Consider the following 25,652-nt stretch of genomic DNA (forward strand, 5'->3'; position numbering starts at 1 on the left):
CCCCCCGGACGATGGCAATCCAACATACATGCGTTCATTTCGGGTTGCGTCGAGGAAGCGCTGCATGTTTCTTTGTGTACTATGTATCGTTGTAAGAAATACAGAAATTAAACTTGTGACTATGTTCATCGTACACAATAATATATTCTTAGTATTATGCTATGGAAATGTCTTATTGTAACAAATAGTACAATAAATTGTTCCAAAAGTAAGCAAACAGTACTTGATGTGCATATAATCGGACGAAAGTTAGATATTCTTCTTAGTTTCTTTATTCTAGTTTAAATAATATATGACTTATACAAATAATATAAATCTTTTACGTGCTTGATTTTATTTAGAGTAATTTTTTTGTTAATAATTTCTTTGAAATATTCGAACTGAGTCAATGCTGCGCATGCGCACTCGGTACTCGAATGGCGGATGACGCCGACATCAAGTTTGTACATTTGCCAAAAACGTCACATCCGTTGCTTCCATGACGCATGTAGAGCTTGCTTCACTCTCTGTCAATGGTGTAAGAACAGAGTAAATTTCTACAGAAAGAAAACGGATTACTTAATTACACATACGAAACCATAATTCTACAGCTACTAGGGTATCATTGAAATCAATGAGCATTTACAATTGAGTACAATTAATTCCTGACAAAGGTGTGTAGTCGACGACATTATTCACGATGTATTCAAGAAACAGACCAAATCAGAGCTATGGCAATGGTAAGTAATTATTTATTTAATATTCGAAGTAAGGATTCTTAACATAATCTCTGAATAGGCATTGAAATGCATGTTTGAGATTCTAAATATCTTGGTTTCTGTTACACGAAAAATTCTGATTACCAACGACTTGGAAAAATCAATAATACGCCGGGTTTATGAAAAAATGGCATCCTTCAGTGATGCTTGATTTACTTTTACTGCTCATTGTTTGCTCACAACTTAATTGATTACAATTTTTATATTAAACATAGGACAGATTCCTATAACTGCAATTATTTTCTACATATATTATTTTATTATGATTTAGAACTGCACTTTGAAATAAATTTTTTGCATGAGGCTTATGACTTTACGTTAGGCCAAATAAAGAAATTCTTGGCAGCTACAATGATTATTAATTGTTGAGTAAAGACTGAATCTTAATTGAGAATGATTACACATTATACATTGATACTTGCAATGTATTCAATTGTATAATTTCATTGTATACATTAGATAAAGATTCAATGTAAATATTAGAAAATATATATTTCAACCCTGAATATTTGTGCTATTAATGCTGAATTGCCAATATATATATTTATATATATATATAATTTTGGTGTTATATGCTTGTTAATAAAAAAAATATAATCCATAGCTCGTGGCCTTATGAACAATCCTGGAAATGGAGGAGCATTTCCACCACCAAGCACAGTAAGTCTTATTTAATCTCTGCTATTATCTACATTAGGAAAAGTTTGATTCAATTTATGAGTTTGCAAGTAGATTCAATGGCAAAGCAAAGAACAAAACCATCATATAAGCTTGAGATTCTCAGTATTGGCTGTATTCAGCAGAAAATTGCACTAAGCAGCAATCACATTTGATTGGTTCATTGATCATAAATCTTGCAACAATTGTAAATTTCGACCAATTAGATGCCTTTATTCCCACAGTGCTATGTCTGCTAAATACAGCCAATTATATAATTCTGCAAAAGATATTAAATTCATTAATATTGCCAATTTATAAACTATTACCACATTGCTTATGCTTCCAATTTGTTTCTGTAATATCATGGTTTGCGAACAAAATGTTTGTTCAAATCTATTTCCAAAATTACTACTCGTGAGCAACGCTTCATTATTTGATAATATTAAAACCTTTGTAATGCAGAAGATGCAAAATCAATTCATATTTGTATATTTGATTTGACGAGATTGGATATATCCTATTATAAATTATTAGAGTTTTTTGTTGTCCTTTGAAATGCATATTGATAAGCAGCAGAATACAATCTAACATGCCTATGTAGCCGGTGTCGGTTATAATGAAAGTGTGGAAGGGGTATCTGTATCTGCATGTACTAATTAGTGGTCCCCATATTTCCCCTTTCCTGCAACGCAGGCCTTAGTAGCTATACAACAATACCGAGGAGGTGCGTTCCGCCAGGGGCAAGTTCGCCAGTTGCCCTCATCGCATGGCCTATCCGAAGCTTAAATTCCCTCGGTAATTCGTACTAAACTCGTGCCTAAGCAAATTGGTTGATTACGATTCTGCATTTACAAATATATCATACCCACACATCTATTTTAAAATACAGACAAACAAAAGGGTATTACCACAATGCATCATCACAAAGTACATGAAAAGAGGCAAGTCTGAATTTGTTGGTTTCAGAAAAATAATTTATTATTAATATTATGAACAATGTATTGAGAACTAACTATATCTAATTTATATTGTAGGGAAAGATGTTTCTATCGATCTTCAATCATTATTCATGATCACTTCGAGACAGGGTTTCAGAAGTATTTATACAAGTTTTTCGCAGTCTTCATAGTAACAATAATGCAGAATATGTAATTGCCATATCTAGGTACTTAGATGTTTGTATGTTTTTCTGTCGTGTCTTTAAAAACACGCAAACTCAGCTCAGTCATGAGTTAAGAAACGTCGGCCACCGTGATGGGAAGCACGGCTGGTAAGAGCTATGGGGGCAGCGTTAGGTTGCTCACAGTGCATTCGCGACGCTTGGCCCTGGTGGTATAGCACAACCGTAGAGGTTCCTTGTGTAGCGGCGACCCACCCTGTGTTTTCCAGTACAACCAGCAGGGGAATTTCCAGCCGTCACAAATTCCACCAGCAAATCAGCAGGGTAACTTTAAGCCCAATCTTCAGAATTCTCAACCATTCAAGCCACAGCCTCCTTCTCAACCTCAACAGCAACAGCAACAGCAACAGGTAATGAGAAACCCAAATCAAAATCAACAACAAGTGAAGATGCCGTCGCAGCAACAACAGCCACCATCTCTTCAACAACAGCAACAACAACAACCACCACCATCAGTTCAGCAGCAACAACAGCAACCGCAACAACAACAGCAACAGCAGCAACAACATTTACTTGTCCAACAACCTCCACAGCCACCGCGGCTCAAACCGATTCTCAAACAAACTAGTAGTATCCCTCCTAATCCTGAACCCGCTGCTCCTGGTAATACACCACAGCTTCCACCACCAGCATCTACTCCTACACCCGCACCTGCACCAGTTAATAATGGTCAGGAAACTCAGAATGACAATACATCAATGGAGAGCGTAGACGCGGACACGCAAGATGTGCCTAAGTGGAAACGGAGTAAAACACTTGGATGTAAATATGACTTTTTCTATTATTATCTATTACTTTTAAGAATGACGTGTGTAGCAAAAGCTTCGTTTTACAAAATGATGACAATTCACTGCGCAAATTTGAAGATTTATGTAACTTACTCGTGGAGCTCCAGGAATTCTTGTTGAGCCCGGATGTTCAAAAATCGATGTGAAAATTAGATACTGATAAGAGAGTTTGAACTAGTATAGCAGCAGATCTTTCGAATTCATGTATTCTCATTAATTGATATTTGATGTAGACAAGGTAAATAGACGCCTCAAGCGACTGCGGATGAATCAACGATTAAGGAAGACGCTGCAGCCAAAGAATGCGATAATGGTACTAAATGAAATGAAGACTGGAGTTCAGTTTACATTCCCAGAAACTCAAGCAAATTCTCTCTTTCTCGTACATGCTGAGGTGAGAAATTTTTTCTATACCTTCTGATTATCATTATCTAGAAAAATCAAATTTTTTATGTCCGTGCGATTACTTCATGAATATGAATAGTATCTTTAGACGAAAAAAAAAAAAAAAACATCTTTTTAGATCGATGGTAAAACATATGTCGGTCAAGGGTTGTCGAAGCCTCTCGCACGGCAAAATGCCGCGGAAAACGCTTTGAAGTGTTTGTTACTTGAAAAAATGACGGCTGCAGCAATGAAGGCTAGAATCGATGCTGAAACAGACGGACAGGCGAGTCAACCAATGGAAACAACACCATCTCCGTCTAAAGAAGAGAATGTCGAGAATATGATCGTTTCCACAGAACCCACTACGGAGGAATCCGACGAGATTCCTTGGAGTTCACTCGCCAGCTTTGCACTTTACAAGTTATTTCTTGAATGGCAAAATCAGGGTACCGTTGTACCGGTTCCTAGACCTGGCGTGTCTCCAGGAAAGGTCAAGAAGGAGCATAAGTCTCCCGTTCAAAAAGAACTTCCGTGTAATGCAATTAACATTCATCCTGTAATGTTACTAAATCAAATGAGACCAGGTCTGACGTATGTGGAAATAAATCGTGTTGGTAATCCGCCTAACACCATGTTTACTTTAGCTGTTGATATTGATGGTGTCGAATATACTGGTGCAGGTAAATGCAATAATTAAAGTTTAAGTAACGTCTATCGCTTTTATGAGACTATGTATTGTTGGATGCTTCTTATCTGTATTTTCTTTTTGTAGCAAAAAATAAAAAGGATGCTAAGAAAACAGCCGCTAAAGCAGCACTGAGTGCTCTTTACGGTTTGACGTATCCCGAGGAAGATGTAAAAATCGAACAGGGCGCAATGGATCACACGGAAGACATCGCTATATGTTAAGAATTACTAATATCTTTATTAAGAATTTTTAATATCTTCATTGATTTATTCGTATTTTGCATGAGATATGAATTTATTGAAAGGCCACAGAGAATAGATGCATGCGATATATCATAGTATTGGAAAAGTTTTCCATTTTGCTCAGAGCAGGAAACTGATCTTTATAATGAATATAAAGTTTTACGTTATTAAAATTCATCTATAGACACGTGCGACTTTTAATGGTTAAAAATTGAAACTTAACCATTTTCGCCAACAAAATGAAATTATACTTAAATGATCTTTTTCATATACACTTTTATTAAAATAATGCATATCATTGAGCATACTTATACAATGATGGAATTTAGGAACGACAACGACGTTATTTGTCGGTAATAGTCAGCCTTCACTTTATCAATTTCATTAAGCATTTTCTTATCATGTCATAATTTCAATAATGCAAGTATTATAATTCAAGTGGTTCATTGTTACCGTTTTATCACTTATTAAGGGGTTAGGCTACTGTAGCGGCGGAAAAAATAGGCGTATTTTGTGAATTTTTTTCAACGGAACTGTGAAATAAATCTGAATTACAAAATAAGCTCTTTATTATACAAGTAATATACTATAAAAAAAAAATTTTTCAAAGCAATACATGTCAAAATGGCGACTGCACAGCATTTCTCCGACGACGCCTTTGTTTATACGGCCGAATCAGTACCTCCTGCAATTTTTAAGTTACGATGAAAAACCAAAGGTTTTCCGATTATTTATGATTGTAGCTGTAGAAGTACGTAGGATTTTCTCGATATATTGATTATTGCCAAAATGGCGCATTTCTAAGTCAAAAAGTATACAATGCCATGAGAAAGTCGTCAGGAAATTGTTTATAAAAAAGGAACTATGCAATATAATGAAAAAATTCTACGTACTGCCTTAGACAATGTAATTCTAAATGTACAGTAAAATTTCAAATGAATTGGTTGAAATTTGTTTGAGGTATGAGTTCGGTTGACTTAAAAAATGTAGTTTTGAGATAAACGCGTTTAAAGTTTGTAGGAAATCAGGACATGAATAATGTTTCAATACCTAGAGTACGAAAATCGAGTACTTAGGGTTTTTTCACGAACATAATCTTGTGGAATATAATTCTATAGATATTAAGGTACCTTTTTATCTAAAAAAAAATCGGTTTTTTGAAAATCCTATATTGTCCTAACCCCTTAAAGTGATTACTCTGCAATGTAAGTTTTATCATGTATAGTTTTTCAGAATATTACAGTATTCTGGGCTAAATAAATTAGGATCAATCTGTGTGCAACTCCATTTCTATAATGATTTCTGTATCTTGCTGTCACATTTACTTCCAACCTGTCAAGCAATCTTCAAAAATGAAGAATCGCACTCCTTTTACTTATTGGCCAACCAGATTATATCATCCTCTTTAAAATGACTACCATAGTAACCGTGTAACAAACAAACCTTTGTATATACTGGACAGAATATGCAATTGAAATTAGTCATTGTAGGCCCTCTTGGGGTAAGTCATTATCAAAATTGAGTGGCTATAGAGAAATAAACAATATTTTTTATTCAGGCTGGAAAAACAACGATTTCTAATTTCTTGGCCGATGCAACGGAAGTAACTTCAGAATATCGGCCTACCCAGGGTGTTCGAATTCTGGAATTCGATGTTGACGGTATAAGTGTAAGGAATAGGAATGTTAAGGCAGACATTGAATTATGGGATTGCAGTGGAGATCATCAGTAATTAATAAAACTTATATAGTGCTGCAATGTATTCCAAAATATGTTTAATAGCATATGTATTCCTGATACAGGTTTGAAAATTGCTGGCCAGCAATGAGAAAAGATATTCATGGTGTTATATTTGTGTACAACAGCAAGTCACGAGAATATACCAGAGAATTGGAACAATTTTATGACTATTTTGTAAATCAGACTAGACTGGGAGCAAAGAGTTGTGTGGTGTTTTATTTTGATCCTGATCAAAATTCTTTGGATGCTCCAAAAAAAATATGTAGGTTCAATCAACTGTTTATAGTCATAAGATAAGGATCTAATATAACAATGATATTAATTATGACTTTTTACTTTAATTAGCTGCTACCTTTGCTAGAGTATCTCAAGTAAGTTGCAACGTCGAAGAAGGTGGGAACAAATTAAAAACAGACTTTCAAGCATTTCTAGGCACACTCATATCCAATATGCAAGAGTATACCGATCAAGAAGAAAATAATATTATGAAAGACAATATACTTTTCGCAAAATAAATCAATCTATTATTCAGTCTACTTAATGAATATCAATCTAGATGTTATGATACGCATACAGAATGCAAGCCACCTAAAACTGTGAAACATTCGTATGGAATTTAATCTTTAGGGAAAAAAGGAAGCAATACTTGGAAGATATGATCCCTACCTGGATGAAGTATTAATAAATAAAATTCGTATGAATAAAGTCACACGTTTTGAAAGAAGCTCGGTTTCCGGTGCATCAGACATCGGCATTCCTGTTAGTTACTGGAAAGGAAAAGAAAGCCACGTACGAGGTTTCAAGCTCATTGGCGCATTTAAACACAATCAACAACAGATTAATTGACATTCGATACTGTATTCAGATAAAACAAAAAGAAAGAGAGTCTACGGAAGTCTACAGTTTTCTTAGAATACAAATTTATTAATGGCGACTGATGGCGACGTCTTAGTAGCCAATGATAGTTGGTTCACGTTGGAATTATTAATAAGTTTAATGGCGACGTCGTGAAGTGTTTTTATTCCTAATTAAACTTGGTGATAGTTGCCGTTCGTCCAATCAATTTGTAATTATGTGAGGTTGTTTCGGAGCACTGCAATATCCTTGATTGGGAAGTTATTGCGAAATCTTGTAGTAATGCAATGGCGCGTCCTAAGCATAGAATTAATGTCGATATATGCGCTGACTGTGGGGCCCTTGGTAAGTGCATCATTTTTATTTATATCCTCGCTCTGGGACTAATTATTCCTCATTTGATTATACGTTTCCGTCAGACATCCTAAGGAATATATAAGATCTCTTGTCATACGTAGGAAGCATAGCTCTTGCTGAAATATCATACAGTTATTGAGGTTGACAGTCGTGTTGTTTTGTATACATGTTTGAAGTGCACTAGGGAAAACTATAGAGTAACTACATCAATGATGCACAAAATTTAAACATTTGTATTTGGAGTTGAGATAATTGACACTGGCAAAATCTTAAATAAGCACATATAGTAGTTTTGCTTTTTTCAAATAATTTTATAATGATATTTATACTGCCAATTGAGACATGATGTTAAATAAATAATAAAAATGGTGATATAATGGTATCACGAGATATGCATACCATTAATATTTTCAGTGAAATCACAAAATAAAGGTTTTATGTTTATTAGATTAAAATGAAAATAGAATCATATTTGTTTCAGAACCAGGATGGGCTTCTTTGAACAGAGCTGTTTTATTATGCGATGAATGTTGCAGTATACACCGTAGTCTTGGACGTCATATATCACATATAAAGTCTCTTCACAAAGGCATTTGGAGCACATATTTGCTCTCTGTTAGTATTATGTATAAAATAATAATTGCAAATGCTGATTAATAAATTAAGAAGTTACGATGAGTCACAAGACATAAGTATGATTCTATCTTTCCTTGTATTATGAAAGACATACCAATTAACATCTTTTAGATGGTGCGTACATTAAATGATAATGGAGCCAACAGTATTTGGGAACATTCCCTCTTAGATCCTAGTAACTCAAAGATAAGTAGAAGAAAACCACAGCCTAAAGATCCTTTACAGTGAGTACTGATCCCTAATTTTCAATGTATGCTTCACAAATTTTTCATTTATTATTTTATGGGAAATAACAATTTCATATCTTCTTGCAGTCCTGTAAAGGCAGAGTTTATTAAAGCTAAACATCAGCAGTTAACGTTCGTATTACGTCCTAGCAAAGAGGAATTTTGTACTGAGGAGGAATTGAGTAGACAGTTGCATAGCAGTGTACGTACTGGCAATTTGGAAACATCACTTCGATTACTGGCGCAAGGAGCCAACCCTAATTATTTTTATAAGGTACTTACACATTATTGGAATATGTTACTGTTATGGGATTTGCTATAGGTAATGTCCAATTTAGTATGCAACGTAATTTCACGTATATAATTGTTCTGAAAATTATAGGAAAAGGGAACAACTCCTCTACATGTTGCAGCTCGAGCAGGTCAAGCTCTTCAGTTAGAACTTCTAATAGCTAATGGTGGAAATCCAAGTATGATTGACACAAATGGACAGACACCTGCTGAGATTGCAAAGTGATTATTCTTTTTTATTTTGGGCATCATCTAGACTCTCACTAATTATTCCTTCATTATAGGATGGCAGGACATTTAGATTTATCTGAACGTTTGATCGAATGTATGTATGAAGTAACAGATAGATTAACATACTATGTATGTTCTCGAAAACCTGATCATCGTACCGGTGAGCATTTAATTATTCCTGATTGGGCTGCAACATTAGAGAGAAGTGAACTGGCATTTGAGGCTCGAAACAAATTGCAAATGGTAAGTACAATGAACGTCCAGGTACTGATAAAAATGACTCGGATGATACAGAATAAGATGACAAAGATCTTTCCTATTTTTCAGCTACCCAATCATTTATTAGAAGAACTAGCAATGGACGTTTATGACGAGGTAGATCGAAGAGAAACTGAAGCTGGTAAGACACATTGTATATCAATTAAATTATATAAACAGTTTAGAAGCTAGGATAATTTTCTTATTTGAATTCCGCAATTTGGAATAGATAATAATTCGTGGACGTTGTTACCGGAAATTACTCCCCGCATATAGTTATTCATTGTCATATGTGAATCTCATTTCCCGTTAGATATCACGTTTATTATATATTGTCATTGAACAATACTCTAAATGTGTACATCCATTATTGTTATTCTAATTGTCATTTAAATTGCATGATCTTTTCATTGCGCCGTGTTTAAAGGAAGGGTAAGTAAAAGAATATCGAGTTTACCGACTGGCATGTTATTATGTTTTATTTCAGTGATTATTGTATTCGTTCCATTGTAGTTCCATTTGCATTTTGAATTAACTTGCACAATTCTCAAAGATTTTTATTCATATCTTCGCATAAATTCACGGAGTCCATCATCTCAGCAACTGAATTGGTCTTTGTTAATTGTAGAAATGTAGTACGAATTTTGCTAAAACTATTCAACCTAAATACTACATGTACATAATCAAAATCAAACATGTAATTAAACAAGCTCCTTGTAGAATTATCATCAATCACACTTTTTAAACATTTTGCATGATATGTATGTTATCTGTCAATATACAAAATGTTTAAATTCAATGTTAAAGAATACAAATAGTCTCAGACAAGGCGCAGAGTATTAACCATTCCTACAGTAGTACTTGTATATTTGTAAAGATATGGGAATCAATGTGACGTTATAAAAAATTTTGTTTACGTATCAAAAATGCACTTTGACCCGTAAAATATTCTTCTGTATAGCTGTAATGGATTTTTTCAACTTCTCAACAGTTTGGTTATCCACATCATCACTCCTGGAGCGATGCACGGTACCATTTTTACCAGTGAATCCCCAATTATCTTCAACGAGGAATCAAGGTAGACAAAAATTGGCAAGATTCACGCCAAAAGAGTTTGCTACTCTTATCATAGATCTTTTGACAGAAGCAAGACAAAGGCACATCTTAGCAAATAGTGCACCGCTACAAGGTTTGGCAATTTTATACAACCAACTTCTTGTATTATAAGTTTCGCTCAAACCAGTTGGTACAAGTCACTCTTTTATTTCCAGATCCAGCAATATCCATGTTACGCAAGGAGCAAATACTGGGAAAACATGGTTCACAAATGTCTGATGACGAACCATTGTATGACAGCGTGGCGTCTGACGATGATTATGCAACCATGACAACAGATAACGTGTCTGCTCAACTATCATCAGAATTGAAATTAGATGATGAGGTAACATATTCTTGTATGCTTAGTATTTAATGGGCTGATTGAGATCACTAGACTAGCTGTAATAATATCTTCCTTTATTTAACTAAAGAATCTCTTCTTCACTATTCGTTCCTTCTATGATATATAAAATAATTAGAACAATACTGCGTTTATATTGTTGTGAAATATTAGAGGATGGAATACTACTTCTGGTAAAGCTATGTAAAGTTGTTATTACGTATCGTGGATCTCTTTCAATGGCATCATCTACGTGATTGAATTATTATATGGTAAATTATTGAAGGTACCTGCACTAGTAGGAAAACGACGAATAAGGAATCGACTAAGCACGTGGCTCTTCTGTAGACGGTGCTACTAGGCAAGTGCACAGATCTGTGTTTGTGCATGCGCAGCCATCGCCAAAATTGTTCACTCCCAAATAATTTACATAATTTCTAATTAGAGGGATAAGCACTCTCACCCAATAATATGTAGCTCGAATCGCCTGCTAGGATTCATGTATCCCTAACTCCCTCAAGCATCAGTTATCTACAGTGAATCATGTATTAATTATCGTGTTGTTATACGATCAACTATAGCATCCCATTATCAATGTATCTTCTCGCATTCTTTCTTCAGAAAGCATTTGCTCCAATGGCCAAGGGTCTCCCATCTGTCGTCGAAGTTTTGAAAAGACAGTTGACACTTTCCGAATCAACGATAAAGGAATTGCGGGATGAAATTCGTACGCTTCAGGCTACAGTGGAGCGGCTTACTCAAGAAAATTGTGAACTAAGAAGCATGACTCAGGTAAAAATAACATCAAAAGCAATCCTAAACTCTAGATCATAAGTGTTTAACGTCTATTATAATGTAGATTCCAAGAAAGAGTCAAATTACGACTGATGGAGAAATAAATGGCCATGTCACTGGAGAGCAGGAACCCGAATTGGAACCTGTGTTGGATATTAAATCGTCTCTAGGAAGAAATCAAAGGCCAGCGTCGATGTACGAGACAAGGGAAGGTCTACGTAAACCATCTTCCTGGTCAGCCATTGGTCAGGTAAACGAATATATTATACTCTCTAAATTTATAATAAATATCAAAACTCTGAAGCAACAATTGACTTTGCTCGTTGATTACGTGACAGGCAAAACGTGAAACAGAAGCACACTCCAGACCTAATACTACCCAAAGTCTTTGGGAATACGGTGCACCGAATCTTCCGCCAAGCGAGGAAGTTACCAGACGAACAGAACAAGTTACAAGACGTATACAAGAATTGTGGATGGCTATGCAAGATCCCAGTCGCAGAGAAGCTTTCGTACCATGTGCAGAAAGGATTCGCGTAGCAGTTGCCGAGCTGACAGCCATTTTTCCTCAGGTTAATAGAAACGAGAATAAATCTCAAAGTTCACAGCTCTTAATTATACATTCGTTCAAAGTTTGTCTATCCTGTTTAGAATCCAATTGACGAGAATATCAGATCTGCTTTGCGCCAACTAAACGGTAACACTGGAAGACTGCAGGCTGAGTGCGCTGGTCTTCAACGATGCACCAGCGATACTGATCACATGGACAGATGTCTTCAACAAGTACGCTCATGTGCATATGATATTGCCAAAGCCACAAAACTTCTCGTCACTCAATTCCAGACGACCTAATGACATAAATGGCGTAGCTATTGTATTTAGGAAGACCCTAAGGATTATTACGGTATGTGTAAATATCTGTATATTTTCCTAGAGGCTCGGGATCGGAGATTGAGATTTTTTCCTTCTAAAAAGCATCGTTGTCCTTCGGGAAGGTAAAAATATCAGTAGCAATCGACTATTTACGTTTATTATTATTTGATCGATATGCAAGTCTTAATCTGGGTTTGGCTTTATATTGTACGTCGGAAAAGAATATGAAATTCCGACAAGTAGTAAGCTGCTCTTCATTCATATTTTAACATGACATTAGAAAAAGATGCGCATTACTTCACTTCCCCAAAATACGATAAAGACTGAATAGCCATATATATCAACGACTGCTCTACTATGAATAAGCGGTTTAGGTATGACACGTCATTGTAATGCGTGTTGTGCGTTATAATGTTTCATTAGCCAGAATTGATTTCTATATGTATCAAGATTTTTGTAGTTGTTTAGATTGAAATTAATCTTTCAATTAAACCTATTATCGTACACAGAGCTTTTCGAAATTTTTCGAAAATAATTGTTGCGCGTTAACTGCAAGTATTTTGCTAGGTTTTATCGAATCTTTAATCGAAATGTTAATTGCTTGTTAAATGTGACAAGACCTGAATTATATTACACTAAATGCTACGTCACATTGCATGGCTCAATTATAATGTATTTTTTAATATATCTATCTCTTCGGCAAGTAAGTAAATTCATGAGAATCCGTAAAAATTATTGTTTATTATATCGAGTGCAATATGAGTATTTGTCATACAAGACAATTCGTCATCGATTTCATTCTTTAAAATTATATTAACACTCGTTATCTTTTTATACATGGAGACTTTTAATATTCAATGAACTTCTTAGCTGTGGATTTAACTAAATTCTTTTCAGCTTTTTGATGCAATGATATTTTCTGTGTCAGAAAGGTTTTACTATTCTGGATATTATTGGATGAATAAATCCAAGAATTCTTTGGTGCTCGATGAATGTTCGCAAACAAATTAGTTTAGGCTCCCAACTGACCTATTTCATTAATGAGGAGTCCTCCATTCTAATGAAAAAACAACAAAATGTTAATTTACCGGTTGTCTGTAAATTGTAATTTCCGGACGCGTTAAAATATATATTATTTAGAGCGTTAGTATTTTAACGATTATTGTTAAATGTAATTATATTAATTTTATCAAGAAAAATTTAACGAATGCATACTTACTTTTGGACTATACTCCTATATCGTATTCATTGTAAGTATTTACCATGTGTAAAGTTATATAATGTTTATATTCATTGAAGTTTTAAATCAGATAAATTATATAAATATATTGGGTATTATTAACAATCATACACATTCAACTTCATTTCATGCTACATTCATTATTCTTTGATTAGTATGAAACTAAATTGTGAAATATGAAAACACCCGAATCTCTACATTTCTATCTGATGTTACAGAATTCAGTTGTTTCAATATCTCATCTGATGTCACGCTTGACGGATCTATATTACTATAGAGAATTTTGAAAAATAATTTTTATTAGCAGTACCGTTTTAGTGCTCTGCAAAAAGTACATTTTTTGTGCTGAAAATTATGGCAGCCAGGGAAATAATAAAAGAGGTTCCACAATTGATCATGCATACTTATCCCTTATGCAAGGTACGCAAAAAACCTTGTACCAAGTATTTGCAATAATTTTCGTACTTAGCCTTCCGTAACAGAGCATGTGGCATTCTCAAACTTTGAATTATATTTTAATAAAATCTATAAGTTTTTCAGCATACCGACATGCCTGAAGAGATGAAACAAGAAGCTATGGAATTATGTGTAACAGCTGTGGAGAAATATGCTGATAATTATGAACATGCTGCACGAATGATCAAGGATAGTCTGGATAAAAAATTCAGTCCGCCGTTTCAAGTGGTCGTAGGAGAAGCTTATGCTTTTTCCATAATTTATCAAGAAAAGTCATTACTTTATATGTACACAGGCGGAAACATAGCAGCTCTTATATGGAGAACAGTCTCCGGTTTCTGATGGTCACTCAAAGAGCGTTTTTCTAATATCCTTTTTAATTGTAAAATTTCCAATAAATTTGTCCATTCTATTCTTAGTATAACGTTTTAGCTTCAAGAATAAATTTTTGGATAAGAAAAACACCTCGTACAATTTATAAATATATTAAACAGTAAATGACGACATGCATTTAATAAATATTCTACTGCACAATACTTAACTGTATAAATTCACATTACATCACGCTTAGATATCATTGAAAATGATTTTACAAGGTGAGACTATGGTGTATCAAAGAAACATTATTTTGTTTTCTTAAAAATTGAACAATTCACTCTTATTGTATTATTCTTATCAGAATATATTGAACAAGATCTCCTATTGTACTCTATCGTGACAAAATAGGTAACTTTTCCATAATACTGTATTATGGGTGACTCTTGTGTATAAAAGTGAAAAACTTTATCGGAAATGTTTTATCGGACACTATCTATACAATATGTATACCAGGAACTTGTGCATAGCAAAGTTGCTTTCTGAGAAACTATGTCAATTCGGGCATCGTAATAAATTTTACTCCATAGAAAATTATTTCATTATTCCATAGATATGTACGCGGTGATGATTTCACTATGTTATCTTATGGATGCGTTCTTCTTAGATAGCTTCTACCAATGTGTCATATGTGTCTAAATTAATAGTAACTTTCTATATTAAATTTTCATGTCCAACCAAAATATATACTACGCAGATTTCCATATGCAAATGGCAAGATTTCCAGCGCAATACATATAAAGTAAATGTTTAAGCTGGTACGTAATCTCAAATCCATATCCCTCGCCGACAACTGTATGCCAGGACGCACCGAATTTTTTATCCATTGTCTCCTTAATCATACGCGACACGCTTTCGTAATTGTCAGCATATTTCTCAGCGGCCGTCACGCACAATTCCATTGCTTCCTGTTTCATCTCGTCGCTCATGTCACACTTCTGAAAGAGAACAAATTTCCTTGAGTTTCTCACATAATTATATTCTATCCTTTCTTCTTTTCATATGTATATAATATACTAAAATATAAATATAATACATGAAACATGTAAAGTTTTGTTTAAAATGTACCAATGACAATGTCTATTTATTATTACAATTAAATTAAAGTAATTTAACTGCAGTTTTTAGTGAATAAACAAAAACAAACAATGAACGTACGTTATATCAATTAGGAATTCTACGGATCTGTTTATTGATCCAATAAATTTCTTTACTCTATTACTCAGATCTTTGTTTTACTTACTCGACAAAGAGGATAAGTATGAAGGATTTTGACAACATCGTCCTTCTTCACTTCAGTCATGTTTCTTTGATTATTGCGCGAAAATTATTACAACGCCGGATTTATTTTATCCGGCGATCTCGAAGAGCGCAGTGGTTGCAGAAGCCAAGGCGTAAGTGGGCTCTGAATTGTGACTCACAGAAGAGATGGGACTACGTGGGGACGACCTCCCACCCTAATTCAGGACGCCTGTAATATGGTTTCCACCCTTAACAACAATTCGGGTATATGTCGAAGAAGAACACAAGTTTGCCATCAGTGTTCCATTGGTAAAACAGACTTAATATTGACTTGCCATAATAGACGACGAGGACAATTGCCACTGAAAAATTGTAAGGTTTACGAGTACTAGAAGTTTTTATGAACAAAAATATTATATCTTTAAGGTGATAGTAATTAGAAACAGGTAAAATGGCATCACGATTTAGTGGGGCGTTGCAAATTACCGACTTGGATGACTTTATTACACCATCTCAAGTAAGTATAGGTTAAATCTTCTGCTACTATTGTTGCATTACAGAGAAAAATTTAAATGTGAAATAGGAATGCATCAAGCCTATTCAAATTCAAAAATCCAAAAGCAAAACTGGAGCTAAGATTAAAATTCAGGAAGACGGTGCTTATGTGGAATTAAATGAGGTACAGTTGTCTCCTCAAACGTTTTTGTACAAAATTAGATTAGTTACAATTATAGGTTTTTAACAATTGACAGAGGGGTGCTTCTCAAAAATTGGAAAAGGTTGAAATTACTTTAGCTGATTGTCTGGCTTGTTCAGGCTGCATTACTTCAGCAGAAAGTGTTCTTGTTTCACAACAAAGTCAAGAAGAATTATTGAGAGTGTTTGAAGAAAAGAAAACTAAAGAACAGGTATAATAATATGATAGGTATGACAGGTATATAATATAAAATATATAATTCTATTATATATTTTATTTTTGAATGTTCTTATGCCAAATTTTTTTTTATTTGTATAGAATGGTCAGTCAGAGGATTGCAAATACATAGTAGTGAGTTTATCAGTTCAGCCAGTATTATCATTGGCTGAAAGGTATGATTTAGAACCAGAGGAAGCAGCACTTAAATTAGCTGGATATTTCCAACAATTGGGTGCTGATATTGTTCTGGAAATGACAATAGCAGATGATTTTGCACTTATACAATCTGCCAAAGAATTTGTTGAAAGATACAAATCTGCTGAAGATGGTGTGAAAAACCAATTGCCCATGTTAGCCTCGTCATGTCCTGGTAACTTATTTATATAATGGGTAATAAGTAGAATATTAAATTCAAAAAAATAAAATATGCTGTAATGTATTTCAATAGGCTGGGTATGTTATGCTGAGAAAACACATGGCAACTTTATATTGCCATACATAAGTGTTACTAAATCCCCGCAGCAGATTATGGGATCATTGGTTAAGTATCATTTAGCAGAATCGAAGGGACTTTCACCAGAACAAGTATATCATGTTACACTGATGCCTTGTTATGACAAGAAACTTGAAGCATCTAGAGAAGATTTTTACAATGATCTGAGGCAAACACGAGATGTTGATTGCGTAATAACATCAAGTGCGTAACTCATTGAGAAGTCTGTCTTACAAAATACAAAAACTGTAACATATATATTTCAGTTGAAGTGGAACAAATGTTGAGTAGCCAAGGAACATCATTGGGTGAATTGGAGATAGGCGTAATCGAAAAACCTTTTGGCTCATACACTGAGCAATCTGATAAATATTTATTGGGACATCATGGTTCGGGTTCTGGTGGCTATGCAGATTTTATTTTTCACTACGCCGCACAGCATCTCTTTCAAGAACCCAATGCAAAATTGGAATTTCGAAATCTAAGAAATCCCGACTTTCAGGAAGCAATATTTGAGAAAGATGGAAAAATCCTATTGAGATTCGCAATTGCTAATGGCTTCCGGAACATTCAAAATCTTGTACAAAAACTTAAGAGGGGAAAGAGTGTCTATCATTATGTAGAAGTAATGGCATGCCCATCTGGTGAGTTTATTTTGTCTTTGGGTAAAATTACGATATAATGCAAATGTTAGTCGATGCACAACCCTGATACTTTATTAACATTCATCCTTTAATTTTGATTTAGGCTGTTTGAATGGAGGAGCCCAAATTAGACCACAAGACGGATCTCAGTCACGAGAATTAGCACAGAGATTGGAGATGAAATACCATAAACTTCCTAAAAGTAAATCAGAAGAAAATTCTGCTGTGACAAATTTATATAAGGTGTGGCTTGGTGGTGAGCATACTGATAAATCTATTGCGTACCTTCAAACTCAGTATCATGAGATTGAAAAAATGAACACTGCGCTAGCTATTAAGTGGTGACAAAAAGTTGGTGATGTAAATATTATAAGATTGTTATGAAGTACAAGTGATATTTAAATTGCAGAAAAGTGTGAGTGAACAGAATATATTACTGTATTATTTCCGCTTTAGAAAAATATGAAAATCTACTGTTTTATGCTAAAATAACATACATTTATTACAATAATAAAATACATCTATCAATTACACTGTAATATCTATAACTGTTCCAGTAACAGTTGTATAGATGTCTGGTTATTGAACACATCAGTTTAATAGAGAACTTACAATGTAATAAAAGTTATTTGTTTTAGCTTTATCATCAAATCATGACCTGCAGATGATATAATTTTTGGAATGAAGTGATTAATGTACATAAGATGTTTAGATGTATCACTGCAAATTGTAATCAGATTATGGATTGATAGATTAATGTAGGTTTCATGTTATAAAAACTTCAGTTCTCAAAGAAACACTTTTTTTCGGTAAGAAATATGCAAATATTGTCAGATGCGTTTATTACAAATAAGCTACATTTCACTTGAGCTGCATTACGATAGGTCATTTAGAAAATCTGCTAATTAACTTTCGAAAAAGTCTTTCGACGTGTACCTAGATTATATACTTTTCATAAACACACCATTTTTTTAACTATACCACACAACACAGAACAATGGTACCATAGATTTTAGACAAACTGCTTGACTGAATGACAACCATTAAACTCTTCACCAATATAGAAATGGTAACGAAATGAAAAAAGCAATAACAGTACAAAAGAACTTTCCTATATCTCAAAGAAAAATTAAAAATGTAATTCATTGACTCTATATGAATTTGATTGACACTGGTTTTCAAAATCATTTGTTCCCATTAATGCCATATTGGATCATTTATATATTTTGTTACTTGATTGCGTAATACGAATAATCTTAATTTATTACTTTGCAAGATAACAACAGAAATAAAGATAAATTATCATATCAAATCATCACTCTCAATGACGTAATCAAGTTTGAACACTAACAGGATTAAATTGAAAATGAATGCTACTCTTAATAAGTAAAAGTAAATTGCAGAAGTCTACTCAAAATATTAATATTCACTATAATATATATACACACACACAAACATATATATCAAGTGTCACTTTGTTCAAGCCTTGTTTTTCTTAGGTTTTACACAAAGGAATTTTTCCTACTATAATTTGATAGAAATTTATTCTAATACATAGAAGTCATCATAGCTAAATCTTATCGTTGACATATGTTCATTATCTTCTTAAATATAAGGTACGTAAAGCTTATAGTTACCTTAGAAGTATACAACAAAAGAAGTGTGCACAAAAAGCTCACAAATGATCAATCAGAAAATATTTATCCCGACATTTTTTACAGGATTTTTCTATTGACTAAAAAAAAGTAACTTTTGTTAGAAATTATTTGACACATCAAGCGACAGCCTTATCCTTTATATTATGCGAAATATGGAAAGTAACTCTGATAAAGAAAAGGGGTACTTGAAATTCAACTGCAATTAGCCATTACACTTTTTTACTTTATGATCAAGTATTCTTTCAAACCCATTGGCATTATCATCCATTGGTATCATTGTAAATAAAAAGTAAACTTTTATAAATAGAACCTGGGACACGCGATTATTTACAAAATCAGCAAATGTATTGTTAAATATTACTTTTGTACGTGCTTATAAAATTGTTTAACGTTCAATTTGTTGTAAATGCAATCTTTCGTACTATATGCGACTAGCATACTAATTCATATTGCATATCGTGTAGAGTAATGGTATTAAAAAAATACGCAATCTCTCCATAGTTCGTACTTTGAGTATAAAGTTAAATATACTCTATATGATTATCGAAGGTGCTCAATGTGCTGAATATTAAATTATTCTCATATACATTTCTGCATAATTAGCTGTAAATAAATAACAAACTTCTTGAATATCATTTGCATGTAGTAACTTAAGAACCTTGACAAATAAATTATTTTCTTAAACACTAGACTTTGTCATTAATGCTATTCATTTGTTTTTTATTTGATCTCAAAACTATTGTCATCAGTATTCTACTATTTACGGGTGATTTCTTGCTTGAAATTTATTGAAGGGACATACAAGCTACAGCAGGCTGATTTTACGCTAATTACCTGGAATTGTGATTATTCTGTAACTGCTCATTTGTATTAGTTTCTTCTATCTCTGTAGATTTTTTTGAACTTAAATCCACAGATAAACTATCTTCAATATATTTTATGGAATCATAATCAATGCCATTCTGATTTTGATTCTCGTATTTGTCCATTAACCATCCCTGTGTACTGTCCACTTCTCTGGATACGACAAGAAATAGTTCCTTCTCCTTGCTATCTATTTGCTCCTTCAGGTACGCTAGTAACTCGTTGTCCTAACAAATAAGACTTTTTATAGAATGCTTGTGTACATGATTGATAATCAATAATGATAATAAAAAAGTTTATCAACCTTTCCAATAAGTTGTGGGGCATCCAATTTAGAATCAAGATTATAAAAGGCACCATGAATTTTGCGCAATGCAACCCAATGACGTCTTTTTAAAGGTAAAAGGACAAAACCCAATTTGTACTCGGTTGGAACATTTAAAATAAAGCCTTCTATGTTTTCTAGGCACAAACAGTTTGGGTCTCTGGAAACAGTAATCACAATCAAATTGTACAGAAGATTCAGTCATATATAATTCAATTGATCGACTCAATATACAAACCTGCGTTTGTCAAACCAAACTGCTTCACGACCTTTATGCTGCAATGCAGCCATAATAACATTAATATCATAGTTCCCAAGCCCAAGTAATGACTTATGAGGATTGATCCATACGTCAGGACTTAAGCTATAGCAAATCTGATCTAGTTCTTGTTTGCTGAAACCTCGTTCTTGAAATAAATTGTTCAGAGCATGTAAAGCACATAGCTCTTTCACCTATAAATAACATGTAAGAATCTATTTTAGAAAGAAAATAACGTAACAATTAAAAACTGCTGACAAAACTTTTATATATCAAGTTTTTTTGTTCCACGATAGATATACCAATTCTACTATGCAGGTATCTTACACAATTAAATGTTCATACAGTTCACTCAATAGTAACATTTGTTCTCCAAAACATATATACATGAGTAACTATTTGACATATAAAGATATGTGTCTTGTATTAAATTTCTATCAGAAAAATACTAATACAGAATGAAGAATAATTCTGGTTACTATAATAAGTAAACAATCAGTCATTACACATTTATTTCCATCTAATCACATCGATATATCTAAGTATAACTGACATTTTAATTGCATAATGAATGTCAATAATTAAGCATGACTCTGACAGCATAAATATAACGTCATACATTTTATAATTACCTGACGTTCATGATATATAGAGCCAGTCATGTCAATTGTAGCACTCTTCACCATTTCAACTACATAATTCTGTCAACTACCTTGTTGACAGCACAATTATAAAGAGCAAAATGTAATAGTTCTTACGTTCTCACGTTGATATACAAAAATATTACGCGAAAAGAGTTTACGATTTCTTCTCTCGTCGTTATCTACACAAAAATTGATGAGTATATCCCATTCATGTTTGACAGATCTATTATTTTGTAGTGGATAATAGTTATTCTGTTATATCGTTAAACAGTCTTTAGCTACTACACGTCGTACGACTCGTTGCGATGGTATAAATCGAAAGCTTCGACTATGAAAATTCGCGACGAAGAATTTCAGACAGGTGTTTATGAAAACTTTCAACGTGGGTCAACGTCATAACAATTTACCAACTGTGCATAATAACTTACCACGAATAGAGAGAACTTTACATAAAAATATAATCATTCACTTTAGATATGTATACATTATTGTCTTATTGTTATGTATTGATTTAAGTTTTTTTTAATGCGATTTAGTTATCAATTTTTTTAAAATTAGTTGTCACTTCAAAACTTACCGTTAGCTGGTCAACAATATTTCTAAGTGAAATCGTTAACTGGTGGTGACAACTATGGTTGGTAATTATAATTTTCACATTTGTAGTACGTTTGTGAGCACGAAGTATTATTAAGGATAAAACGAATACTTTATGTTATTTACAAAAATTATATGCTTGCCTTTATGTCGAAAACAGTAATAAGACTAGTCTGAAAATTGAGACTAAAGAGGTTAATTTGATTGCAAGGATTGTTTGAGGAGTCAGTACATTATACATATTTGTGCAATGGAATATAGTTATATCGAATGACATGCAATGTACTTTATTCTTTTCAGGATAAGTCTACTAGTATTGAAAGTAATTGAACAGCGAGATATGACTATTTATTGAGATAAGGTATTGGTGTGCAACAAAAAATAAAAAATAAATTTCAAAGATAAAGTTCTTAGATACAATAAATATCTTGAATTCATATTTTGTAAATAGTTTCATAAAGCTACTAGATATAACAGTTATAGAAAGGTGTGCAAGGTTTATGGTTTAAACTTTCATACACAATTTGTATCAGAGCATCATTTATTCTTAATAAGAAAATGAGTCTAGGTGGTATGACCTAATCATTAATTACAATATATTGCAATTGTATGATCTAAAAGTATTAATAAATTATACTTATAAATGCAGACTAGACAAAGTGCATTCTACATTCATGTAAACTGTATTAGAAATATCAAACTAAAAACATAAGGCTCGTAATGATACCACATTGAGATACGGAACGTTATTCATTCAGTTTTTGACCGTTACGTCAATAAAAAAAAAATGTAATAGAAATAGGATTTTTTCAGTAAGCAACAAAACAATAGTCTAATGCTTTGACAATTATTGTCTTTTTTTCGCTGCTTTTACTGCTTTTGTCTTTGGCTTTTCACCCCCAGCAAAGAATGATGTGATTACTTCTGACATTTCTGGCATGTTGTAAATTGTCAGATTATTTAACTGTTCCATATCCTGTAAGACATATATACATGATATTAATGTTTATTATAAATATCTATGAATTTGCATAAATATGAAACAAATTGCAAACCTTTCTGGTTTCTGGGTCATTCATAATTTTTGGTAAAATCATAATCAATATCAAGGGGAGAATCATCATAAGAACCTAAACAAATATCAGACAAGACATTGGTTATTAGACATCTATGTATAAAAGTAAAATAAAAGGGATATTAGAATTACATACCATTGGATTAAAAAGAAAATCTGTTACCCTCCATTGTTCTCTAAGTTGGAAATATCGGAATGGAGTAAAGGGTCTCATCTTAAGAGGATATGGTACTTGAATCACTTGTGACGTCTGAACCAAGTTTACTTTTCTGGCTCTGAATTTTCCCTTGGAATTGATTTCTACCCTCACTGGTTCATAAGCATAATTAGGATTCACAACTTCAACAACATAAGAGCCAGAAGGCACATTTGAAATGACAAATGTGCCATCTTCCCTACAAACAAATAACATCATTAGACAATCCGATAACAAATAAGCAGTTATTCTATTATTTCATGCATGCACAATGTTTTCTTATATAAAACCTACCTAAGAAAACCATAATGCTCTCCACCATTAACCATTACGTGCGTCATAAGTTGCCATCCGCTTGACGCTGCATTTTCCCAAGGAAACACTTTACCTTCAATAACGTAAAGATCGCTTGAAGAATCTTCATCGTTATCAATGGTCATACGATTTGCCGTGCTTACATCAGCTGACACGAATATGAGACACGATAGTAAGAACACTAACGAATAAATAAGTTCTCTAATACATGTCATTTTTCAACTGTTATACTATTTAGTACAATAATTTTAATGTGTATTCTCAATTCGTTACATATGTATAATACAATTGGTAGAAAAATACAACAAATGTCTTCTTTCTTACACCACAAACTGTTTGTATGTAAGAAATTACACTCACGGCGACTTTAGATTTTCACACTATTTCTGGTTAACAGCAGACATGAGTAAGGAGATGCACAACACTACGATTTTAGGCGTTACCAAAAACATGGCGCTAAATCGTAGCGGCGAGTCCGGGACTAGAATTTTGTGATCATCGCCTCCTTCGATAATGCATATCCCGTCGTAGCCGAGCTGAACGTGATCACGAACGGGTAGCCTGGCGGGCAGAGTCCTCCGCTACGTATCGCTGGTTCCCAAAGCAACACTTAGAACGAGACAACTCATCGGATATAGCCTAAATCCTTTTTTTCTTTGCAATCCTAAATTCAATCGCACAGTGTAAGCTCGGTAAGTTTAATATGACAAAAGCAAGCAACTCATGTCTGCCTGCACTGAAGCGTATGATGCCACAAGCATAGTTAATACATATTTTACCGATGTTGCGTAGCAGAACGATTGTTGAAACCTATCAGGAACTGTAGAACTTCTCGAGAACTATTGAAAAAGCCTATTGTTGAATCATTTTTAAGAGATTTTAAAAAAGTGCGATGCTGGAGCTGACATCCGTGTACCACCCATAGAGTTAATACAGATAGAGCAGACAAGCCAGCTCTCAACGCGGCAGCGGCGAAGAGAGAGATAGATGCAAATCAGGGTGCAAAGACGGATAGCTAAAGGGGTTCAGCTATCTTTTTCTTTCTCATTATGAGCGAACGGACACTTCCACTTGCAGAGCAGCCTATGGCTTGTCTGCTCTATCTGTATTAACTCTATGGTAGCACCTCCATTTTTGTAATGTTAATATAATATGTATTATATGTATTAATTTAATATGTATAAATATGTATTTTAATAGAGAGTCCACAGTGTTCTTTTCTCGTCGGTGCGCTATAAACGCGGAATTGGCAAAATCCAGAAGACTCGCGTGGACGAGGAAAAATTATTTAGTACGCAGCAGAATCTGCGGTTGATCACTCGGAAACAAGTATAGCTGGAAATATAGTCAGACACTACCGCGCAACATGGGAACACTTTCCGAATGCATCACCAAAATCTCACACAAATATAAGTCAGATCTATGCTATACTTCCGGTATCTGCTGAGTATAGCAAATTTATGGCTTTCAGCATGGACGCTTACATAAATGTTTATGGTGAGTAGAAAAAAAAAAGGAAAAAAGAAAAAGATCACTTACCCCAGGATCTTCGTCTGCCTTTCTCTTGTCCATTTGTATTGTTCATTGGTCCAGTACATCTTTCGACACTCGAGGTCCACTTTGGTGACGACTTAACGATTCCAGCCATGGCCACTATTTTGCACTTTCTGTATTTTCGGTTGCGGACTAATTCTTCACTTGTTACGAATAGACCAATACGCGAATTTCCGCGAACTTTAGATAATGTCTTCGCGACGCACTTATTCAAACGTATCAATTCACTACGTCACACTTTTTTTCGTAAATAAAGGTGAATGATAAAGAGTATAGAAAGAGATGGCATGAAATGGGCTGAAGAAAACTGTGACGGTGTAAACGATGGAACGTGGAGATATATTTACCGGAGCTGGTGCAGCTAATCCGTGAAGGCCAAGAAGTGCATCCAGAAGACG

At 33.8% G+C, this 25,652-nt stretch overlaps 8 protein-coding genes across 14 annotated transcripts; 5 read left to right on the forward strand and 3 right to left on the reverse strand.

Annotated features, from left to right (window-relative positions):
- The first annotated feature begins 453 nt into the window (after window positions 1-453).
- Window positions 454-5,985, forward strand: LOC107269908 (mediator of RNA polymerase II transcription subunit 15). 2 transcript variants are annotated; one of them, XM_025087642.1, is made up of 7 exons: window positions 454-719; window positions 1,363-1,418; window positions 2,112-2,142; window positions 2,808-3,360; window positions 3,620-3,780; window positions 3,910-4,453; window positions 4,546-5,985. In XM_025087642.1, the coding sequence occupies exons 4-7, from the start codon at window positions 2,952-2,954 to the stop codon at window positions 4,680-4,682; spliced, it is 1,251 nt and encodes a 416-aa protein (XP_024943410.1). In that variant the 5' UTR covers window positions 454-719; window positions 1,363-1,418; window positions 2,112-2,142; window positions 2,808-2,951; the 3' UTR covers window positions 4,683-5,985. The 2 variants fall into 2 exon arrangements, with proteins under 2 accessions (XP_024943410.1, XP_015599818.1); XM_015744332.2 differs by lacking the exon at window positions 2,112-2,142.
- A 104-nt stretch (window positions 5,986-6,089) lies between these two features.
- LOC107269934 (intraflagellar transport protein 22 homolog) lies at window positions 6,090-6,979 on the forward strand. The gene is made up of 4 exons (XM_015744392.2): window positions 6,090-6,204; window positions 6,262-6,431; window positions 6,506-6,705; window positions 6,789-6,979. Exons 1-4 carry the CDS (start codon window positions 6,169-6,171, stop codon window positions 6,956-6,958), a joined length of 576 nt encoding a protein of 191 aa, XP_015599878.1. The 5' UTR covers window positions 6,090-6,168; the 3' UTR covers window positions 6,959-6,979.
- A 141-nt stretch (window positions 6,980-7,120) lies between these two features.
- LOC107269886 (ARF GTPase-activating protein GIT1) lies at window positions 7,121-14,289 on the forward strand. 5 transcript variants are annotated; one of them, XR_001538167.2, is made up of 14 exons: window positions 7,121-7,643; window positions 8,137-8,270; window positions 8,403-8,515; window positions 8,606-8,792; window positions 8,901-9,031; window positions 9,094-9,283; window positions 9,368-9,440; window positions 10,290-10,487; window positions 10,570-10,739; window positions 11,358-11,528; window positions 11,596-11,781; window positions 11,870-12,103; window positions 12,183-12,435; window positions 14,177-14,289. XR_001538167.2 is itself a non-coding variant. In XM_015744280.2 (13 exons), the coding sequence occupies exons 1-13, from the start codon at window positions 7,586-7,588 to the stop codon at window positions 12,381-12,383; spliced, it is 2,046 nt and encodes a 681-aa protein (XP_015599766.1). In that variant the 5' UTR covers window positions 7,121-7,585; the 3' UTR covers window positions 12,384-14,038. The 5 variants fall into 5 exon arrangements, 3 of the variants coding, with proteins under 3 accessions (XP_015599766.1, XP_024943398.1, XP_024943402.1); XR_003060469.1 differs by lacking the exon at window positions 14,177-14,289 and adding an exon at window positions 13,863-14,039; XM_015744280.2 differs by lacking the exon at window positions 14,177-14,289 and having other exon boundaries at window positions 12,183-14,038.
- LOC107269940 (dynein light chain 4, axonemal-like) lies at window positions 13,924-14,518 on the forward strand. The gene is made up of 2 exons (XM_015744400.2): window positions 13,924-14,064; window positions 14,185-14,518. The coding sequence occupies exons 1-2, from the start codon at window positions 13,999-14,001 to the stop codon at window positions 14,440-14,442; spliced, it is 324 nt and encodes a 107-aa protein (XP_015599886.1). The 5' UTR covers window positions 13,924-13,998; the 3' UTR covers window positions 14,443-14,518.
- Window positions 14,519-14,569: 51 nt separating this feature from the next.
- On the reverse strand, window positions 14,570-15,900 carry LOC107269947 (dynein light chain 4, axonemal). Its single transcript, XM_015744414.2, has 2 exons — window positions 15,719-15,900; window positions 14,570-15,413 (listed from the first exon to the last, which is right to left on the reverse strand). Exons 1-2 carry the CDS (start codon window positions 15,776-15,778, stop codon window positions 15,165-15,167), a joined length of 309 nt encoding a protein of 102 aa, XP_015599900.1. The 5' UTR covers window positions 15,779-15,900; the 3' UTR covers window positions 14,570-15,164.
- Window positions 15,901-16,027: 127 nt separating this feature from the next.
- Window positions 16,028-18,567, forward strand: LOC107269912 (probable cytosolic Fe-S cluster assembly factor AGAP009023). Of its 2 annotated transcripts, XM_015744343.2 has the most exons (7): window positions 16,028-16,234; window positions 16,301-16,396; window positions 16,470-16,625; window positions 16,733-17,003; window positions 17,082-17,330; window positions 17,393-17,770; window positions 17,874-18,567. In XM_015744343.2, exons 1-7 carry the CDS (start codon window positions 16,169-16,171, stop codon window positions 18,113-18,115), a joined length of 1,458 nt encoding a protein of 485 aa, XP_015599829.1. In that variant the 5' UTR covers window positions 16,028-16,168; the 3' UTR covers window positions 18,116-18,567. The 2 variants fall into 2 exon arrangements, with proteins under 2 accessions (XP_015599829.1, XP_015599837.1); XM_015744351.2 differs by lacking the exons at window positions 16,028-16,234; window positions 16,301-16,396 and having other exon boundaries at window positions 16,452-16,642.
- A 609-nt stretch (window positions 18,568-19,176) lies between these two features.
- On the reverse strand, window positions 19,177-21,900 carry LOC107269922 (josephin-2). Its single transcript, XM_025087673.1, has 4 exons — window positions 21,509-21,900; window positions 20,856-21,070; window positions 20,597-20,777; window positions 19,177-20,519 (listed from the first exon to the last, which is right to left on the reverse strand). Exons 1-4 carry the CDS (start codon window positions 21,560-21,562, stop codon window positions 20,259-20,261), a joined length of 711 nt encoding a protein of 236 aa, XP_024943441.1. The 5' UTR covers window positions 21,563-21,900; the 3' UTR covers window positions 19,177-20,258.
- Window positions 21,901-22,637: 737 nt separating this feature from the next.
- Window positions 22,638-24,089, reverse strand: LOC107269927 (ER membrane protein complex subunit 7). The gene is made up of 4 exons (XM_015744379.1): window positions 23,680-24,089; window positions 23,326-23,584; window positions 23,170-23,244; window positions 22,638-23,090 (listed from the first exon to the last, which is right to left on the reverse strand). The coding sequence occupies exons 1-4, from the start codon at window positions 23,913-23,915 to the stop codon at window positions 22,962-22,964; spliced, it is 699 nt and encodes a 232-aa protein (XP_015599865.1). The 5' UTR covers window positions 23,916-24,089; the 3' UTR covers window positions 22,638-22,961.
- Window positions 24,090-25,652: the final 1,563 nt, after the last annotated feature.

This window comes from Cephus cinctus, unplaced genomic scaffold (genome assembly GCF_000341935.2).
Source record: "Cephus cinctus unplaced genomic scaffold, Ccin1 Ccin1_scaffold0076, whole genome shotgun sequence".
Lineage (NCBI taxonomy): Eukaryota > Metazoa > Arthropoda > Insecta > Hymenoptera > Cephidae > Cephus > Cephus cinctus.

What these genes read in the sequence shown, in the direction of transcription:
- LOC107269927 (XM_015744379.1), bottom strand. Translation starts at nt 23,915, where the DNA reads ATGACATGTATTAGAGAACTTATTTATTCGTTAGTGTTCTTACTATCG. An exon ending in GAGCATTATGGTTTTCTTAG is followed by an intron (nt 23,585 to 23,679) that starts GTAGGTTTTATA and finishes ATTTGTTTGTAG; the next exon opens with GGAAGATGGCACATTTGTCA. An exon ending in ATGACCCAGAAACCAGAAAG is followed by an intron (nt 23,091 to 23,169) that starts GTTTGCAATTTG and finishes TATGTCTTACAG; the next exon opens with GATATGGAACAGTTAAATAA.
- LOC107269922 (XM_025087673.1), bottom strand. Translation starts at nt 21,562, where the DNA reads ATGGTGAAGAGTGCTACAATTGACATGACTGGCTCTATATATCATGAA. An exon ending in GTTTGGTTTGACAAACGCAG is followed by an intron (nt 20,778 to 20,855) that starts GTTTGTATATTG and finishes TACTGTTTCCAG; the next exon opens with AGACCCAAACTGTTTGTGCC. An exon ending in CCCCACAACTTATTGGAAAG is followed by an intron (nt 20,520 to 20,596) that starts GTTGATAAACTT and finishes CTTATTTGTTAG; the next exon opens with GACAACGAGTTACTAGCGTA.
- LOC107269940 (XM_015744400.2), top strand. Translation starts at nt 13,999, where the DNA reads ATGGCAGCCAGGGAAATAATAAAAGAGGTTCCACAATTGATCATGCAT. An exon ending in ATACTTATCCCTTATGCAAG is followed by an intron (nt 14,065 to 14,184) that starts GTACGCAAAAAA and finishes TAAGTTTTTCAG; the next exon opens with CATACCGACATGCCTGAAGA.
- LOC107269947 (XM_015744414.2), bottom strand. Translation starts at nt 15,778, where the DNA reads ATGACTGAAGTGAAGAAGGACGATGTTGTCAAAATCCTTCATACTTAT. An exon ending in ATACTTATCCTCTTTGTCGA is followed by an intron (nt 15,414 to 15,718) that starts GTAAGTAAAACA and finishes GTTCTCTTTCAG; the next exon opens with AAGTGTGACATGAGCGACGA.
- LOC107269886 (XM_015744280.2), top strand. Translation starts at nt 7,586, where the DNA reads ATGGCGCGTCCTAAGCATAGAATTAATGTCGATATATGCGCTGACTGT. An exon ending in ACACCTGCTGAGATTGCAAA is followed by an intron (nt 9,032 to 9,093) that starts GTGATTATTCTT and finishes CCTTCATTATAG; the next exon opens with GATGGCAGGACATTTAGATT. An exon ending in TCGAAGAGAAACTGAAGCTG is followed by an intron (nt 9,441 to 10,289) that starts GTAAGACACATT and finishes ACTTCTCAACAG; the next exon opens with TTTGGTTATCCACATCATCA.
- LOC107269934 (XM_015744392.2), top strand. Translation starts at nt 6,169, where the DNA reads ATGCAATTGAAATTAGTCATTGTAGGCCCTCTTGGG. An exon ending in TCATTGTAGGCCCTCTTGGG is followed by an intron (nt 6,205 to 6,261) that starts GTAAGTCATTAT and finishes TTTTTTATTCAG; the next exon opens with GCTGGAAAAACAACGATTTC. An exon ending in GGATGCTCCAAAAAAAATAT is followed by an intron (nt 6,706 to 6,788) that starts GTAGGTTCAATC and finishes TACTTTAATTAG; the next exon opens with CTGCTACCTTTGCTAGAGTA.
- LOC107269908 (XM_015744332.2), top strand. Translation starts at nt 680, where the DNA reads ATGTATTCAAGAAACAGACCAAATCAGAGCTATGGCAATG. An exon ending in AAATCAGAGCTATGGCAATG is followed by an intron (nt 720 to 1,362) that starts GTAAGTAATTAT and finishes TATAATCCATAG; the next exon opens with CTCGTGGCCTTATGAACAAT. An exon ending in CATTTCCACCACCAAGCACA is followed by an intron (nt 1,419 to 2,807) that starts GTAAGTCTTATT and finishes TGTGTTTTCCAG; the next exon opens with TACAACCAGCAGGGGAATTT.
- LOC107269912 (XM_015744343.2), top strand. Translation starts at nt 16,169, where the DNA reads ATGGCATCACGATTTAGTGGGGCGTTGCAAATTACCGACTTGGATGAC. An exon ending in CTTATGTGGAATTAAATGAG is followed by an intron (nt 16,397 to 16,469) that starts GTACAGTTGTCT and finishes AACAATTGACAG; the next exon opens with AGGGGTGCTTCTCAAAAATT. An exon ending in TGATTGCGTAATAACATCAA is followed by an intron (nt 17,331 to 17,392) that starts GTGCGTAACTCA and finishes TATATATTTCAG; the next exon opens with TTGAAGTGGAACAAATGTTG.